We start from the raw sequence: 18,086 nt of genomic DNA, 5'->3' as shown, positions 1-18,086 counted from the left end.
AATTTCCATTCTAACTATTAAAGGGACTCTGTCACCCCCTCCAGGGGTTAGAAACTAAAAGAGCCACCTTGTGCAGCAGTAATGCTGCATTCTGACAAGGTGGCTCTTTTAGTTATTGGTGCAGTCAAAGCAGAAATAAAGCGTTTTATAATTTTGCAAAAATACCTGTCTTTAGTCCTGGAGGCAGGTCTTAACCCCCCTGCTGCACACGCCACACTGCCGTCACTCAAGGCTTCTTCGGCGCCGGGCGCCGCCCCCTCCGCGCTGGTTTCAAATCAAATCCGGCGCCCGCGCAGTGAGCGCTGCCCGTCTAACCTCAGATGCAGTCTCGCAGACTGCGCCTGTGCGGCCAACCAGCTTGTGAATCCCAGCCCCGCAGTGTGTTCTGCATTATGCACAGTGCGGGGCTGGGATTCCTGGGCATGCGCACTGCGTGTGTCAGCCACTCACCCAGGTCCCCCGCCTTACAGCGTGTGTATCTTCAGCTGATCGAGACTGCATCTGAGGTCAGACAGGCAGCGCTCACTGCACCTGCCCCAGGCAGAACAAAACAGTGCAGGCGCCGGATTTGATTTGAAAACAGCGCGGAGGGGGCGGCGCTTGGCGCCGAAGAAGCCTTGAGTGACGGCAGTGTGGCGTGTGCAGCAGGGGGGTTAAGACCTGCCTCCAGGACTAAAGACAGGTATTTTTGCGAAATTATAAAACGCTTTATTTCTGCTTTGACTGCACCAATAACTAAAAGAGCCACCTTGTCAGAATGCAGCATTACTGCTGCACAAGGTGGCTCTTTTAGTTTCTAACGGCTGGAGGGGGTGACAGAGTCCCCTTAAGAGCAAAGTGTGTTAAGAGCATTTTCAAGACTTACTTTGTGTGGCAAACGATAGAACCAGCAGCCTGAAATGTTGACGTCACTGCACGGGCCATTTCCATGGTGAAGGGGTGCAGAGCTTTCAAACTCAGCAAGCAACTCGGCAGGAGGCTCCTGTCATAATAAATAGGTTGTGGGTTGGATGTGATTACACATACAAATAAGGTCACAAAAGACTAATTAGGTCTCCTGTAGAAAGTATCAAGACAAATTACTTTGTGCCATTCAAAAAATATAGTAGCAATAAAAAAGCAGTGTGTGTAATATACATATATACACTTTTATTCTGGATAAATAAAGGATTATTGTTCTGCAAAACCCTTTTCTTGTAGTCTTCAAAAGAACCGTGGGCAAAGTGTGCAGATATGGCCTAAAGATGGCAAGTTGTCTCCTCCTGGACGAAATATACCCACCTAGTGGCACAGAGCTAAGCAGTTTGTACCCCAGCATTATAAGGAACAAGCTCAAGTAATCAGATGTCAGATAACTAGAAAGTCAAGAACACTGATAAAAACAACTCATATGGAGGCTCAACTGAAAAAGGAAGACTGCAGTGTTCCCCAATGAAAACAACAAGATAAAAACAAAAATATTCTTTTATTATACATATCATTTGGCAACTCTTTAATTATAGGACATCCCAAGGCAAGTTCATTGAGTGAGAAATAAAAAAAATTGAAGGAAGACCAGAAGTTAGGCTGAAGAGTGACATACAGCTGCCTGTAGGATCATAGAGCCAAAGTTATCACCCGGTGATGGAAAAATGAGCACCCTGTAACGCTCATACCTAATGGTGTGTTTGGCTCCCCTTCAGGAAAAAGAGCGTTTGTGAGTAGTGCAGGCTTATAGTGTTTTTTTCTTCCCCAGAGAGGTAAAAGGCCTCTTCAAGCCTCTGCAAGGGTACTCCCTTGATGCTTTAGCCCTGGACTAGGTAATTTTCCAGTCTATTGCCAAAAAGAAATGTATCACTAAAAGGAAATCAGCCAGGGCCTTTTTGGAAGCAGAGTTGCAGCTCCAAGTCCTCAGCCAAAGGATCTGACTAATAGCCATCTTTCCTCCGGCATCAGAAGTGCATCTGTCTGACTCCAATGAGGCTAAAAGTACCTACACATTAAGCGACGCTGCAGCGATGGCGACAACGATGCCGATCGCTGCAGCGTCGCTGTTTGGTCGCTGGAGAGCTGTCACACAAACCGCTCTCCAGCGACCAATGATGCCGAGGTCCCCGGGTAACCAGGGTAAACATCGGGTTGCTATGCGCAGGGCCGCGCTTAGTAACCCGATGTTTACCCTGGTTACCATCGTAAAAGTAAAAAAAACAAGCAGTACATACTCACCTGCGCGTCCCCCGGCGTCCGCTTCCTGTACTGTGTGAGCGCCGGCCCTAACAGCAGAGCGGTGACGTCACCGCTGTGCTTTTACTTTCACTTTAGGGCCGGCGCTCAGTCAGAGCAGGAAGCGGACGGCGGGGGACGCGCAGGTGAGTATGTACTGTTTGTTTTTTTTACTTTTACGCTGGTAACCAGGGTAAACATCGGGTTACTAAGCGTGGCCCTGCGCTTAGGAACCCGATATTTACCCTGGTTACCAGCGTAAAACATCGCTGGTATCGTTGCTTTTGGTGTCAAACCTGACGATAAACGCCGGTCTGACGACCAAATAAAGTTCTGGACTTTATTCAACGACCAGCGATATCACAGCAGGATCCTGATCGCTGCTGCGTGTCAAACTAAACGATATCGCTAGCCAGGACGCTGCAACGTCACGGATCGCTAGCGATATCGTTTAGTGTGAAGGTACCTTTAATAGAAGCATTTTTCCAGCATAGGTCAACAAGCTCAAGTCTCTGGCTCTATCCAGTGCCCAGAACAATCAAAAGATCCACACTAAAAAATACCCCTGACTGTTTTGAAACACTGGGTGGTAGCAAAGGTATTGGAGAGAAGACCTGGATGCGAATCTAGCCAGAGTCTTAACTTGTTTGTCAGGAGGATCCTTAACAGCGGCTAAATCAACCAGAAGGAGCACAATGGACTACTGAAAGATGGAAAAGTAAAGGGTCTACAGTGAGGGAAGTAGCCTATTTAGCCATAAGATCATCTGGGAAAGGATATGACGTATCAAGACTCTTTGGCGTTTGGAATTATTTGTCAGGATCCGTCCAAACTCTTGAGAAGATCTTAGAAAATTTACTGTAGTTGTTGAAAAGTTTATGAGAGTGCTTGTGGCATCTAGAAGACACCTCTTGGGGGAAGCAAAGGTCTCATAGTCTTTTCTCTGGAAGATCTTGTGACTAGGCAGGATCAAGCTGCACATCATGTTTGCCAACGTAAACAAGTATTCCAGCAAGGAGGCAGAATGTGCCTCCTAGGACATAAGATAGGAAGACATCTGGAGAAAGACACTCACACAAGAGTACCCTAGAGTGAACAATAGACACATCCAAAGGTGACACAAATGAAGGTTGGGGTTCTGGAGTGCCCAACATAGCTGTGACATCTCTTCTGACTGATCAAAGTCACCCTGGGGGGTGAAAGGAGGGAAAAAGATGACTTCAAGAGAGAAAAAGCACTCTAAAACCGGCAACATGATTGGGAAGTTTCTGGAAATCTCCACAATAGGCTGAGACAGGTAAAGAGCCCAATATGGAAAAGGAAGCACTAGTACCATGAGTAGTGTGTGGTTCGTAAAAAGCGTACGAGAGAAGCAAAAGCCGGGAGCAGAAGGAGCAAATGGACTCAGCCTGGCAGGTGGAAATTTACAGAGTAGAGGAGGTGGTGAACACCTTTTTCTATATTTTCCCACACAGGGAAAAAAAGACTAGCCACTGGGAGTAATGTAGTGCATAGCTCACTGGGATTCAGCAGGGTGTGAACATGGAGCACAGCACACTCTTCCTGCATAGTGACGTCCTGCGTGATGACGTTGAGATGAGCAAATTTGTTTGAATTCGTTTCCAAATACGATCGGCATCGAATATTGTTTTTGCAATATTAGTCGAACACAGCCGAACGTAATTAGAGTCAATAGGAGTAGAAATTTCTGAATATGTTTGGAACCGATCATCAAATATAAATTTGGCATGAATAGTGTTGGAATATGGCACGAATATGTCAAAACATGTGAGGAACATTATAAAGTGCTGCCTGTGGACTACAGAAGGATGGTTGGGCTTGAGTTATTAATAATTCCTTGTACATAGTTGACACTGGCATACTGATTTGATCTCGTATTTTTATGGGTGAAACTGATAATTGATCAAGCAAGAGTGATTATTTGCAAAACTGTAGTTCCAGGCATCCATCTATTGTACCCTTCTATGTCCTACATTCCTCGGAGAAAATGTAAGCTTTCCCACCACATTAGAATAATAAAAAAAACATACCAATTTGGTTTTGCTTTTCTTCTGTGAAGTTGCTTTGGTCGATCCTTCAATGCTCATATCATTTTCCAATCGACTGAGCTCTTCTACCTAGAAATAAGAAGACGGCTTCCTGAGCACAGCCATTTCAGGGAGCACCATATTCTCCTATTTCTCAGGCCACAACCATGCAGTATTATACCTTTTGCCAGATACTGCTGTCTTCAGTAAGCATGAACTCGTCCTGTATATTTAAGTTGCGCTCCCCAGAGATACCATTTGCTTTATTTTTGCAATATTCAAAGTAGACCTTTTCAATTGCTGTGTAAGGGCAATTATTATTAACATCATAATCATCATCATCGCCTTGACTGGCTGAAAGGTTGTCTTTTCGTCCTGGAACAAGGTATCCCCAACCATGCTTGTCAGAGAAGTGTAGAGGAAAGCCATCCCAAGTCAAACGCATCAGTTTAGGAGTTAATCGCATCTGAAGGCTGATAAGGCTAGGACCAGGTATCCAATCAGGATCACTCTGTTTCAGGCAAAGCTTACGATACCATCTACAAAGATTAACGCAACTTAATCTCACCATAGTCATTTGGTTATTTCAAAGGAAAATCAGCTTGTGTGTAAATGTGTGCATCTGCAAACACCACTGAAATTAAAGCACCGGGGAACATGTTACACTAAGAATAATGTGGAATTTGCTGAAAAATTAATATGATGTCAGGAAAGCTGATGGGAAAAAACTGAATTGTAAGACATAGACAATAACATGGCTCAAGAGGCCTTCAGTCCAAACCACATATGGGAAGGAGGAGATGCCAAACTAGTCATGTCTCTCCCTATGGACCCCGGCTGACTTTTCAGACACCACAGCTTTTCAAAGAAAAATTTATCTGGTTGCGATCACATAGCCAGGCTGTGATTCATTTGGTCAGCCCGAGTTTAGTAACAGGTTCCTTTTAAGTTAATTTATGTATCTTTTGTATCTATAACTTACCCAGGATGCCCTGGAAGATGCTGGATTCTTTTGGGCAAGTATGGCAGAGTTTTCTCAATGATATCATCCAGGTAAACTTTACCAGGAAAAGGCCGAGATTCTTCTTCTTCACTGGGAGGTCCAGAATCTAGATATATTGATGTTATTGGGGTAAAACGATAGCCAATCCGCAACAAAATCACAAAAGAAATTGGGGAAAAATAATGTACTAAAATAGAGCCTAGAAATTTAAGGGTAATCACCTTCGTGTGGATCAGTGACATTCTGGGTCCTTGACTTATGTTCTGATGCAGATTTGACATCTTTCTTCTTGCTAGGTTTTACCTTCTTTTGCTTGAATTCTTGAACATCCCACTCTAAATCCCAAAGCCAAGGATCACTTTTGTATCTGGTTTGTGAAGAGATACATATACCATCAGCATCATACTGTCCCAATCACTGTGAAACATTATACAGAGTTAAAAATATAGTGTTTACTTCAAATTCAAGATTAAAGAGACCAAACATGAAAAAAGTCCTGAATCGGGCTTTTCAAGGAATTTGAAGAAAACAATGATAGGAATCAGCTTGGGCTTCCTCACCAATGTGTTTCTTGCCTTGCTGATAATAGAGCACTTAGGATTTTCCACAATTCCAAATCATTTTAAGGAGACTAAGGGGAAATTATTTTCCTTTTGGAAAAAGCCAAGCCAGCGTAAGGAGACTTTCAGGCCATGCAATGCTCATGCAATGCTCTTATAGTGATTTAAATATGCAAATACCCACTTCAGAAAGGAAGCGGACTAGAAGTCTCGTCAATATCAACTTTATAACAAGCCTTGCCACATGATGTCGGATAAAAAGCCAAAATCAGACACTATTTTCAGATGATAAAGTTTCCTCTTAAACTCTCATGGCAAAGGCCACTAATATAGCCAAATCAGACCTCATGCCATGCACTGAGGAAAGGGAAACACCATGAAGAAAGTGTCTGAAAATGGGAGTGTCTGATTTGGCTTTTTATTCTAAGTCATATAGCAAGTCTCGTTAACCCCTTACCGACATGTCCCGCATATGTACGGTGCTGCGGGAGCCGCTTTCCCGCAAACCGCCGTACATATGCTGATTTGCTGGTTTTTGTTCATTCTGCCTCCCAAAACTCAGAATAGAAAGCGATAAAAAACTGTCATGTGCCTGAAAATGGTAATAAAAACATCAGTTCATCCAGCAAAAACAAGCCCTCACATGACTCTGTTGGCAGAAATATGGAAAAATTATAATTATCTAAATATGGAGATGCAAAAACTTTTTTCGCATTAAAAACATATTTTTACCAGCAGCCAAACATCACTGGCATCACTGTAATTGCACTGACCTGAAGAATAGTCATCCAATCACTTTTACCACAAGAGGAACAGCGTAAATAGTACATAAAACCAATTCTACACCTGCTGTTGATTTGCAACAGCAGCCTACATCCATGGTTACTTGAGTCCCCCAATGAAGGCTCCAAGAAAGATTTTACGGTGAGTACCAAAAAATCCTTCTTTCTTTATCGCTTCACTGGGGGACACCGGTAATCATGGGACGTCCTAAAGCAGTCCCAAGGGAGGGAACAGACTATCGTGCTCAAAACAGGTAGGTTGAAGTGCAGCCGCCACTTGCAACAACTTTTTACCTAGGCTGGCATTAGCCGAAGCGTAGGTATGAACCCTGTAGAAACTAGCAAACAGCCCAGGAGGCCCAAACTGCACGGGTGGAGTTAGCCCTCACTCCCGGAGGAGGCGAACTATCTCGAGAAGCCTCCAGTATAGCGGAACGGACCCAGTGGGTAGACTTGGAGGCAGGAAGTCCCTTGTGACAACCCTCAGGAAGAACAAACAAGGCATTCGAAAGTCTGAAGGATGATGTCCTTGAGAGGTAGAAACATAAGGTTCGGACTATTATCAGCTTATGGAGAAACCTTTCCAGGGAATGGACAGAGGATGGGCAGAAAGAAAGAAGAACAATGATCTCGTTGATGTGGAACTGATAGACTACCTTAGGAAGAAAGGAACTAGTAACAAGACCACCTTGTCCTGGTGTAATACAAGGAAAGGAGAGCAGCAAGAGAGAGATGCTAATTCTCAGCCAGTCTGATAGAAATGATTGGGACCCAAAAGGCCACCTTCCAGGAGAGGATGGTGGATGCTATCTCCTGAATTGGTTAGAATGGGGGGTCCCTGAAGAACGTTCAAAACTAGGTTAAGGTCCCACGGGTCCACAAGGAAACAATATGGTGAGCGACTCATTGAAGGAAGGTCTTGACCTGGGGATGAGAGGCCAAATTCTGCTCAAAAGAATTGAAAGCGTGGATACGTGAACCTTGAGAGTACTAAGGGACAAACCGAACTCAAGTCCTGATTGTAAGAAGGCCAAGATGGAAGGAAGGGAAAAAGACATGGGTGCTGAGTGGCTATCCTCACACCAGCGAAAGAAAGCCTTCCAGGTCCGATGATAAAGGAGTGAGGATAAAGGATTCCTTGCCTTGATCATGGTCTGTACGACCTGGGACAAGAAGCCTCTCTCAGGACTGTGGCCTCAATGCACATGCCATTAAATTGAGAAACTGAAAATTCTGGTGGAAGAGATGACCCTTAGAGAGTAAGTCTGGTCAGTGTGAACGTGTCCAAGGTACATCTATGAGTAGGTTGACTAACTCTGCGTACCAGGCTCTTCTGTGCCAGTCTGACGACACTAGGATGACTGGAACTCCTTCCGTCTTGATCTTCTTGAGTATGGGTATCAGAAGAGATGGAAAAAGGCATGCAAGTTGAAACGGAGACCAGGGAATGACCAGGGGGTCTATATCGACTGTCAGTGCGTCGCAAGACGTGTCCATGAAACGAGGGACCTTGTGATCCATCTGAGAAACCATCAGATCGACGTCGGGAGTGCCCCACCTTTGACAGATCTGGAAAGTGTGCCGCTTGACCCAGGATTGAATCCATGAGATTTCTAGCATAATGGACTCGCTGCATGTGCCGCTCTAGTGGTTTATGTATGCGAAGGCCGTGGCATGGCCTGATTGAATATGGACTGGTCGATCAGCTAGAAGGTCCTGCCAGTAGAGAAGAGATAAGTCGATAGCCCTAATTTCCAGAAGGCTGAAGGGGAGAAAGGACTCCCGAGAATTCCAGCAACCCTGGACTGTGTGAGGAAGGAAGACCACCCCCATCCAAGGACAATGGCGTCCATTATGACAGCTTGCCAATGAAGGGAAAGGAATGATCTCCGCTGCCGAATGGAGGGGGAAGAGACTCCAACATGCCAGTAACTGCCTTACTCGAAGAAGCAAAAGAACGGGTTGATCCAGAGACTAGATCCTTTTGTCGCAAGCTGACAGGAAGGCTAGCTAGAGTGGGTGGGTATGGAACTATGCGAAAGGAAAGGCTTCCATCGCGGCAACCATCTTCCCTAGAATCCTCATGAATAGGCGTAGAGGGTGTGGGGATGGGTGTCTCAAAGAATGAGTCCCCAGGGCGCAGTGCCGAAATCTTGTCTCCTGGAAGGAGGACACTTGCGCGAGTGGTATCTAACAGCATGGCTAAGAAAACTAGGCGCTGGGCCAATACCAGAGATGATATTGCTGTGTTGACAACCCATCCAAGACTGTCCAAGGTGACCTGAAGACTTTCATAACAGTCTCGGAAGGGAAAAGTCCCTCATCGGAAGGTTGTCCAGGTAGGGAATGACTACAATCCCTTTGAAACGAAGACTGGCCATGACAGCCGCCATAACCATAGTGAACACTCTGGGAGCAGAGGCCAGCGTGAAGAGAACGGTGAACTGTTATTGTTACCCTTGGATGACGAAGTGGAGAAACCTCTCATGTGCCAAGCAAATCTGAATGTGGAGATAGGCATTCTGAATGTCCACCTAGCAGAGCAATTCCTGGGGTTCCATGGAGCCAATTACAGAGCGGAGGGATTCCATACGGAAATGCGAAGGCATACCCACTGGTTTAGTAGCTGAAGATCTAGGATCAGGAGAAATGAGCCATGTATCTTTGGGACCAAGAAGAGGTGGGAATAGAAACCCAAAAGCGTACCAGAGAGGGAACAGGTACGATGATCCCTGCCCAGAGAAGAGCGTTAATGGCTTGGAAGAAACCAGGGACCCAAGTTTAGACCCTTGGAGGATGGGATATAAAGAATTGTCTGCATGGGAGAGAAGAAAATTCTATTTTGTAAGCTGTAGTAACGATCTCCCTGACCCAGGCATCGTCGACTACGAATAGCCTGCGTCCCGGTAAAGCAGAACATGGCCACCTACTCTGAGAGTATTCCCAGGTGGGGGTGACCTGTCATGCCGAAGGGAACCTATTGGATCGGGAACCAGAGGATTTGGCAGAGCGACCCTTAGGGCACCATGATGGGCCAAGTTTAAAGGATGGCTTCCTCCCCTCTCGCTAAGCCAGTGACCGATCTCGCCAGGAGGAGTTCCCACAGGAGGAAACTGACACTGACAAAAGGGCCGAAACTGAAAAGAAAGTCTCCTGGTGAATGGACGTTTAGGCTTACGCTGGGAAAGAGAGGTACTCATACCACCGATAGCATCCGAGATGAGCTGATCCAGTTTAGACCCAAAGAGTAGTGACCCCCGGAAGGGGAGATTGGTAAGGAACTTTTTGGAAGTCGGATTCACATTTTTCCAGCAAAAATATTTTTAGCTCCAAATTTTGTATTTTCACAAGGGTAACAGGAGAAAATTGCTTTTCAATTTCCCCTGAGTTCACAGATACCCAATATGTGGTCGAAAACTACTTTTTAGGCACAGAGTAAAGCTCAGAAGGGAATTAGCGCCACATTATAGTGCAGATTTTGCTACACTGGTTTGAGGGTGCCATGTCACATTGGCAGAGCCCCTGAGGTGCCAGAAGTTAGAACAGCAAAACAGCCCCCCATAAGTGACACCATTTTCATAAACTAAAACTTCTCAATGAATTCATCTAGGGGTGCAGTGATTTTATTGACAGAACAGGTCTCACAGAATTTTATACCATTGGGCAGAGAAGAAAAAATAATTTACATTTTTACCACAAAAATTGTGTTAGCCCCAAATTTTACATTTTCATACTGGGAAAACGGTAAAAATGGCACCAAAATTTGTCCCACAATTCCTGCTGAATGTAGAAATACCCCATATGTGGCTGTACAGTACTGCTTAACTATATGGAGAGACTCGGGAGGGCCGGAGATATGAGAGACTTGGGAGGGACAGAGATCTATTTGCCTCCTGGAGCACAGATTTTCCTAGAATAGTTTGTGGATTCCGTATACAGAGCCCCAAGTGCTAGAAAAGCAGAATCCCAACTCAAGTGACCCCATTTTGGAAATTATACCCCTTTGGAAATGTATCTACAGATGAATTGCCGATTTTGACTCCATGGGGGTTTTCCAGAAACAAGCAATAGTGGATGTTGCCGAGTGGAAATTGCAAACTGCCGTTGTAGTGACCAGTACGCTACAGTCACCAGTACATTATGCCCAGCTCATGCTTCTGGAGACACGCACCTGTAAATTAGGCAGGCTCTCATCACTACAGAAATGCCAAATATATGGGCGATAAATGTGGTTTAGGCATACTGGGGCTCAGAAGGGAGGGGGGCATTTGTTTTTTTGGAGCAGAGAATTTGCTGAATTTCTTTTGGGGGGCGAGAAGCCATTTAGCTTTCCAGAGTCTTTGTGCTACTAGTAACGTGGAAGCCCCCTATATTTCCATAAACAGATGACAGACTTGAGTGGGGGCTTGCTTTCTGTGGATTGAGTTGAAGCTTTTATTGGGAACATTTTACATAATATTTATCACAATTGTCCAGCGCTCTACGCTGAGCACTTACATCGGGGTTTAAATGTCAGAGTGACGTGACAGATGAAACTCCCGAATGGATCCATTCACTATAATAGGGCAGCAGAGTTCCTCTGGACTCAGTCTGGCCTCTGTACAGCGGTGTCCCTCTTTTCAGAAGTGCACAAAACTGTGCCTGCCAACGGCACTTTTATGCGATCCTAAAAAGACGTACACCGCCGGATCACAGGTCCTATGGTGTCCACAGTGCATCCATCTGCTTTATTATAGGGAATCTTCCGCCAGAGTTTCCATCTGAATCACGTATTTCAGAGATTTACACTGAAACCCTGGTGTAAGCGCTCAGCATAGAGAGCAGGCTACATGTGTGCCGAGCCTTACTGAGATCTTTGGGGTGTATCGACTTATAATATTAATATTATTGTATTTTAGCATTTGGTGTAATCATGTATTATTTTTCTACCCCTGCGGGCATCTCTTTTTTGCTTGTAGTGCTACATTTTACCCTCACGAATAAAGGTATTTTAGTCTCAATTTTCATTGTTCTATTATTTTTTGACCCTTGTTTGTTCGGCACTTCTTTTTGGTTTGACACCAATTCCTGAATGGTCTGCCATTCTCCCCTATACAGCAGATATAGTATATCACTCACTGTATGCTAGACTTACTATTATCACCTTTCTGTATAACTAGTGAAATACATCTATTGCTGTGTTCAATACGTGTTTTAGAACCTTGGGAGGCAGAATGAAAAATAATAAACAGCATGTGAAGAATTGTTTTTATTTTTTTTGGACGCCGTTCCTCGTGCGGTATAAGTGATTAGGCAACTTTTCTCTTCGGGATGGTGCGAATACAGCAATACCAGATTTAGATCATGCTTTTATATTTGGCTGCTGTCACACACTAAAAAAAAAAAAAAAAGACGCTTTTTATTGCGAAAACTAGTTTTTGCATCACATTTTGAGACCTATAATTTTTCCATATTTCCGCAGACAGAGTTATGCAATGGCTTGTTTTTTGGGGGACAAGCGGACATTTCTATTGGTACAATTTTAGGGCACATGACATTTTTTGATTGCTTTCCATTCCGATTTTTGGGAGACAGAATAAACAAAAACAGCAATTCAGGAATTGCTTTTTGTTTTTTTAAACTGTTCCGCTTCTGGTAAAATTGGTAAGGTAGATTTATTCTTCAGGTCAGTACGATTACAGCGATACCCAAATTATATCATTTTTTGCTTTGGTGCCTTTACTTAATAAAAACTATTTTTATAGAAAAAATAAATTATTTTTGCATCGCTTTATTCTGAGAGATATAACTTTTTTATTTTTCTGTTGATAAGCCGTCATGCAGCTCTGTTTTTTGTGGGACAAGACATTTTCAGCGGTACAATTTTTTTTACATTCGTCTTTTTTATTGCGTTTCATTGCGCATTGTTTTTTTGCCTTTTTTTACGGTGTTAACTGAAGGGGTTAACTAGTGGGACAGTTTTATAGAGCAGGTCGTTACGGACGCAGCGATACCAAATATATGTACTTTTATTGCTTATTCTATTTACTAGATGGAGGCCCAATGCTATCCCATCGGGAGGGCGGTAATGCCACAATGGGGGCAGGCATGCGGCGCTGTGGTTGCCTAATGGAATCCTGTGATAATCTAATGACTTTTGCATCAGGGGACTCATGTGCTTGACGCCTACGCTTATATGCATGCTGTTGCTCTTCAAGAGTCTCATTTGCCCTTTGTTGTCTTCGACGTTGTGCCTTTGCTGCTTTCCTTTCATTGTCATTGGCTTGTTTTTTAGGAGGAGCCATGTTGGCGTTGATATTTGCTTTTTAACCCCTTTCTGACCTCGGACGGGATAGTACGTCCGAGGTCAGATCCCCCTATTTGATGCAGGGTTCCGGCGGTGAGCCTGCATCAAAGCCGGGACATGTCAGCTGTTTTGAACAGCTGACATGTGCCCGCAATAGCGGCGGGTGAAATCGCGATTCACCCGCTGCTGTTAACTAGTTAAATGCCACTGTCAAATGCTGACAGCGGCATTTAACCGGCGCTTCCGGCCGGGCGACCGGAAATGAGCGCATCGCTGACCCCCATCACATGATCGGGGGTCAGCGATGCTTCTGTATAGTAACCATAGAGGTCCTTGAGACCTCTATGGTTACTGATCCCCGGTAGCTGTGAGCGCCACCCTGTGGACGGCGCTCATAGCACATCTGCATTTCTGCTGCATAGCAGCGATCTGATGATCGCTGCTATGTAGCAGAGCCGATCGAGTTGTGCCAGCTTCTAGCCTCCTATGAAGGCTATTGACGCATGGCAAAAGTAAAAAAAAAAGTAAAAAAAAAAATTTGAAAAAAATAAAAAAAATATAAAAGTTTAAATCACCCCCCTTTCGCCCCATTCAAAATAAATCAATAAAAAAAATCAAACCTACACATATTTGGTATCGCCGCGTTCAGAATCACCCGATCTATCAATAAAAAAAAAAGCATTAACCTGATCGCTAAACAGCGTAGCGAGAAAAAAATTTGAAACGCCAAAATTATGTTTTTTTGGTCGCCACGACATTGCATTAAAATGTAATAACGGGCGATCAAAAAAACGTATCTGCACCAAAATGGTATTATTAAAAACGCCAGCTCGGCACGCAAAAAATAAGCCCTCAACCGACCCCAGATCATGAAAAATGGAGTTGCTACGGGTATCGGAAAACGGCGCAATTTTCTTCTTTTTTTTTTTTTAGCAAAGTTTGGAATTTTTTTTCACCACTTAGATAAAAAATAACCTAGTCATGTTAGGTGTCTATGAACTCGTAATGACCTGGAGAATCATAATGGCAGGTCAGTTTTAGCATTTAGTGAACCTAGCAAAAAAGCCAAACAAAAAACAAGTCTGGGACTGCACTTTTTTTGCAATTTCACCGCACTTGGAATTTTTTTCCCGTTTTCTAGTACACGACATGCTAAAACCAATAATGTCGTTCAAAAGTACAAATTGTTTTGCAAAAAATAAGCCCTCACATGGCCATATTGACCGAAAAATAAAAAAGTTATGGCTCTGGGAAGGAGGGGAGCGAAAAACGAACACGGAAAAACGGAAAATCCCAAGGTCATGAAGGGGTTAAAGGGGTTTTCCCACGAACAAAAGTTCATTTAAAAAATTGTCTGTGTCTGACCGTGTACCGAACATACCACAGCTCCTGGGCAGGGAAGGAAGCAAAAGACAATACTGACATTACAGCAGGAGATCGCAGAGGATGCATTTTGTGAGGTATAATATTTTTTAAACCCTTTCTGCCATTTGATGTACTATCCCGTCAAGGTGACCTGGGACTTAATTCCCAGGGACGGAATAGTACGTCATAGGCGATCCCCCCGTGAGCGTGGCCGAACGCCGCCGGGTGTCAGCTGATTATTACAGGAATGGCACATTAACCCCCGGAACACTGCGATCAAACATGATCGCAGCGTTCCACAGGCATAGGGAAGCATCGTGCAGGGAGGGGGCTTCCTGCGTGATTCCCTGAGACCCTCGGAACAACGCGATGCAGGCCCCGGATCCAAAATGGCCGCGGAGCTCCTTCCGGGTCCTGCAGAGACGTGGCTTCTGCTGAGAGAAGGCGCCGGCAAGCCTGCATCACTGACTGTCAGCATAATGTCCCACCCTGGGACAAAGTAAAAAAATATATATTTACATGTGTAAAAAAAAAAAATCCTAAATAAAGAAAAAAAAAATATTGTTCCAATAAATATTTTTTTTTATCTAAATAAAAAAAAACAATAAAAGTACACATATTTAGTATCGCCGCGTCCGTAACGACCCCACCTATAAAACTGTCCCACTAGTTAACCCCTTCAGTGAACACAGTAAAAAAAAAAAAACAAGGCAAAAAAACAACGCTTTATTTACCGCCAAACAAAAAGTGGACTAACACGCTATCGAAAAGACGGATATAAAAAAAAACATGGTACCGCTGAAAACGTCATCTTTTCCTGCAAAAAACGAGCCGCCATACAGCGTCATCAGCGAAAAAATAAAAAAGTTATAGTCCTCAAAATAAAGCGATGCAAAAATAATTATTTTTTCTATAAAATAGTTTTTATTGTATAAAAGCGCCAAAACATAAAAAAGGATATAAATGAGGTATCACTGTAATCACATTGACCCGAAGAATAAAACTGCTTTATCAATTTTACCAAACATGGAACGGTATAAACGCCCCCCAAAAGAAATTCAAGAATTGCTGGTTTTTGTTCATTCTGCCTCACAAAATTCGGAATAAAAAGCGATCAAAAAATGTCACGTGCCCGAAAATGGTACCAATAAAAACGTCAACTCGTCCCGCAAAAAACAAGACCTCACATGACTCTGTGGACCAAAATAAGGAAAAATTATAGCTCTCAAAATGTGTAGATGCAATAACTATTTTTCGCAATAAAAAGCGTCTTTTAGTGTGTGACAGCTGCCAATCATAAAAATCTGCTAAAATCCCCCCGCTATAAATAGTAAATCAAACCCCCTTCATTACCCCCTTAGTTAGGGAAAAATAATAAAATAAAAAATATTTATTTCCATTTTCCCATTAGGGTTAGGGCTACAGTTAGGGTGAGGGCTAAAGTTAGGGTTTGGATTACACTTACGGTTGGAATTAGGGGTGTGCCAGGGTTAGGGGTGTGTTGGGGTTAGGGGTGTGTTGGGGTTAGGGGTGTGGTTAGGGTTATGGTTGGGATTAGGGTTAGGGGTGTGTTGGAGTTAGGGGTGTGGTTGGGATTAGGGTTAGGGGTGTGTTGGAGTTAGGGGTGTGGTTAGGGTTATGGTTGGGATTAGGGTTAGGGGTGTGTTTAGGTTAGTGTTTCAGTTAGAATTGGGGGGTTTCCACTCTTTAGACACATCAGAGGCTCTCCAAACGCGACATAGCGTCCGATCTTAATTCCAGCCAACTCTGCGTTGAAAAAGTAAAACAGAGCTCCTTCCCTTCCGAGCTCTGCCATGTGCCCAAACGGTGATTCACCCCCACATATGGGGTATCAGCGTACTCAGGACAAATTGGACAGCAACTTTGGGGTTGCCCTTGGGAAAATACAAATTTTTTGTGAAAAAAAGTTAAATGTTCATTTTTTTTTAAACATTCCAAAAATTCCTGTGAAACACCTGAAGGGTTAATAAACTTCTTCAATGTGATTTTGAGCACCTTGAAGGGTGCAGTTTTTAGAATGGTGTCACACTTGGGTATTTTCTATCAGATAGACCCCTCAAAGTGACTTCAAATGTGATGTGGTCCATAAAACAAAATGGTGTTGTAAAAATGAGAAATTGCTGGTCAACTTTTAACCCTTATAACTCCCTAACAAAAAAAAATGTTGGTTCCAAATTTGTGCTCATGTAAAGCAGACATGTGGGAAATGCTGAAACATGAAGACAAACAAAAAGCCAGCTCACCAGGCAGCCATAGCAGGTGCACGGAACTCCACGCTGATCCACGTGGTTGTATATGGGTAAGAAAAAGACAACTTGATTCCTATTCCAGTTGCTTGAAATAAAACTTGATCCTTTATTAATCCATTGTAAAAGCACAGGCTGTATAGCTTTCCATAGCACACCGGGAAACGAGCAACGCGTTTCGATCTTTACAGATCTTTATCAGAGCTATATACACACAGACATATAAGCATTATATAGCCACCACCAACCAATAAGCAATTGCCAACAGATCACATGATGTGTGTGAAGGTCCTGTTAGCATAATGCTAAATGATCGCAACCATAAAAATTAAATACAAAACATATGTACACACTTACAGATTATGAACAATAGATACAAACATTATTACAAAAACATTACTACCAAAAAGTTCGCTCATGACTCTGGTGTTAATAATGATACATTAGTTCATTGCGCTTGTTAAGACCGGCTGGAAACCGGGTATTCAAGTAATAGATCCAAAAGGCTTCACGCGTGAGAAGACACCGCCTAGCTTTCCCACCTCGTAGGGGTTTGTTCACATGTTCTATGCCACATACACGAAAATGGTTGGTGCTGCAAGCATGTTGGGTGATAAAATGCTTAGAGGCTGCCGAGACTGTACGGAGGGGGGAATCGGGGGGGGATTTAGTACAAAATATTTTAACACTTCTTAATATATATATATATATATATATATATATATATATATATATATATATATATATATATATATATATTTTTTTTTTTTTTTTTTTTTTTTTACATTGTCCCATCCTGGGACGTCACTGCATATCATCAGATTGCTGATCTGATGTTCTGCTATGCATCTGCACTGCAGAACATTGGCGCAGCATCTGACAGACAGGGAAGGAGGTGTCTCAGGTCCTGCTCTCCGCAGGCACTGGGAAGCCACCTTCCCTACAGGACCCGGAAGGACCCCGCAGCCATCTTGGGGCCGGGGGGTCTCCATGGAGACTATCAGAAAAACGCGGTCGCATTGCGTTGTCCTGATGGAAGAGCGCAGGTAACTCATTCCCTGCACGATGCTCCTCTATGCCGCTGTCACTACTGACAGCGGCATCAGGGGGGTTAAATGCCTGCGATTGGTGCTAGCACAGAGCTGATACCAGCACACGATTGCCGCAGAGCTCAGCGTGAGGCCGCGCGATCGTGCCACCATAGATGTACTGTTCTTTGCAGGAACTCAGCTCCCACAGTGCAGTACATGTACGGCCCATGTCGGGAAGAGGTTAATATATTATGAAGTACAGTATGTCAAGAAAACAAAAAACAATCTCAGAATCAGTGGAACACGTTGAAGTGTTCCAAACTTATGATCACATAAAGTGACACTGCTCAGAATTGTAAAATTTGGCCTGGTCATGAAAGTGAAAACAGGCTCGTAGGTGAAAGGGTTAAAGGGTCAATATTGACATTTAAAATTGATATTTTTAATAGGCTGCGCTAGAGGTCAAGTCCTCCTACCATTTAAAGAGGATATTTAAAAGGAGAGCAACTCTGTCCATAGACTGCTGTTTACCTGTAGAAAAG

At 43.6% G+C, this 18,086-nt stretch overlaps 1 protein-coding gene across 6 annotated transcripts in view; it reads right to left on the bottom strand.

Moving 5' to 3' along the window:
* POLG (DNA polymerase gamma, catalytic subunit) overlaps positions 1-18,086 on the bottom strand; it is a 150,512-nt gene that overhangs the window by 62,796 nt on the left and 69,630 nt on the right. For all 6 annotated transcript variants that reach the window (XM_077263486.1, XM_077263488.1, XM_077263485.1 and 3 more), the window contains 5 exons: positions 5,475-5,620; positions 5,233-5,359; positions 4,432-4,789; positions 4,254-4,340; positions 866-982 (listed from right to left, as the gene is read on the bottom strand). In XM_077263486.1, the coding sequence (XP_077119601.1) occupies positions 866-982; positions 4,254-4,340; positions 4,432-4,789; positions 5,233-5,359; positions 5,475-5,620 (835 nt within the window). The remainder of the gene's footprint in view (positions 1-865; positions 983-4,253; positions 4,341-4,431; positions 4,790-5,232; positions 5,360-5,474; positions 5,621-18,086) is intronic.

Source organism: Ranitomeya variabilis, chromosome 5 (genome assembly GCF_051348905.1).
Source record: "Ranitomeya variabilis isolate aRanVar5 chromosome 5, aRanVar5.hap1, whole genome shotgun sequence".
NCBI classification, from domain to species: domain Eukaryota; kingdom Metazoa; phylum Chordata; class Amphibia; order Anura; family Dendrobatidae; genus Ranitomeya; species Ranitomeya variabilis.
This window is presented reverse-complemented; position numbering and strand designations above follow the sequence as displayed.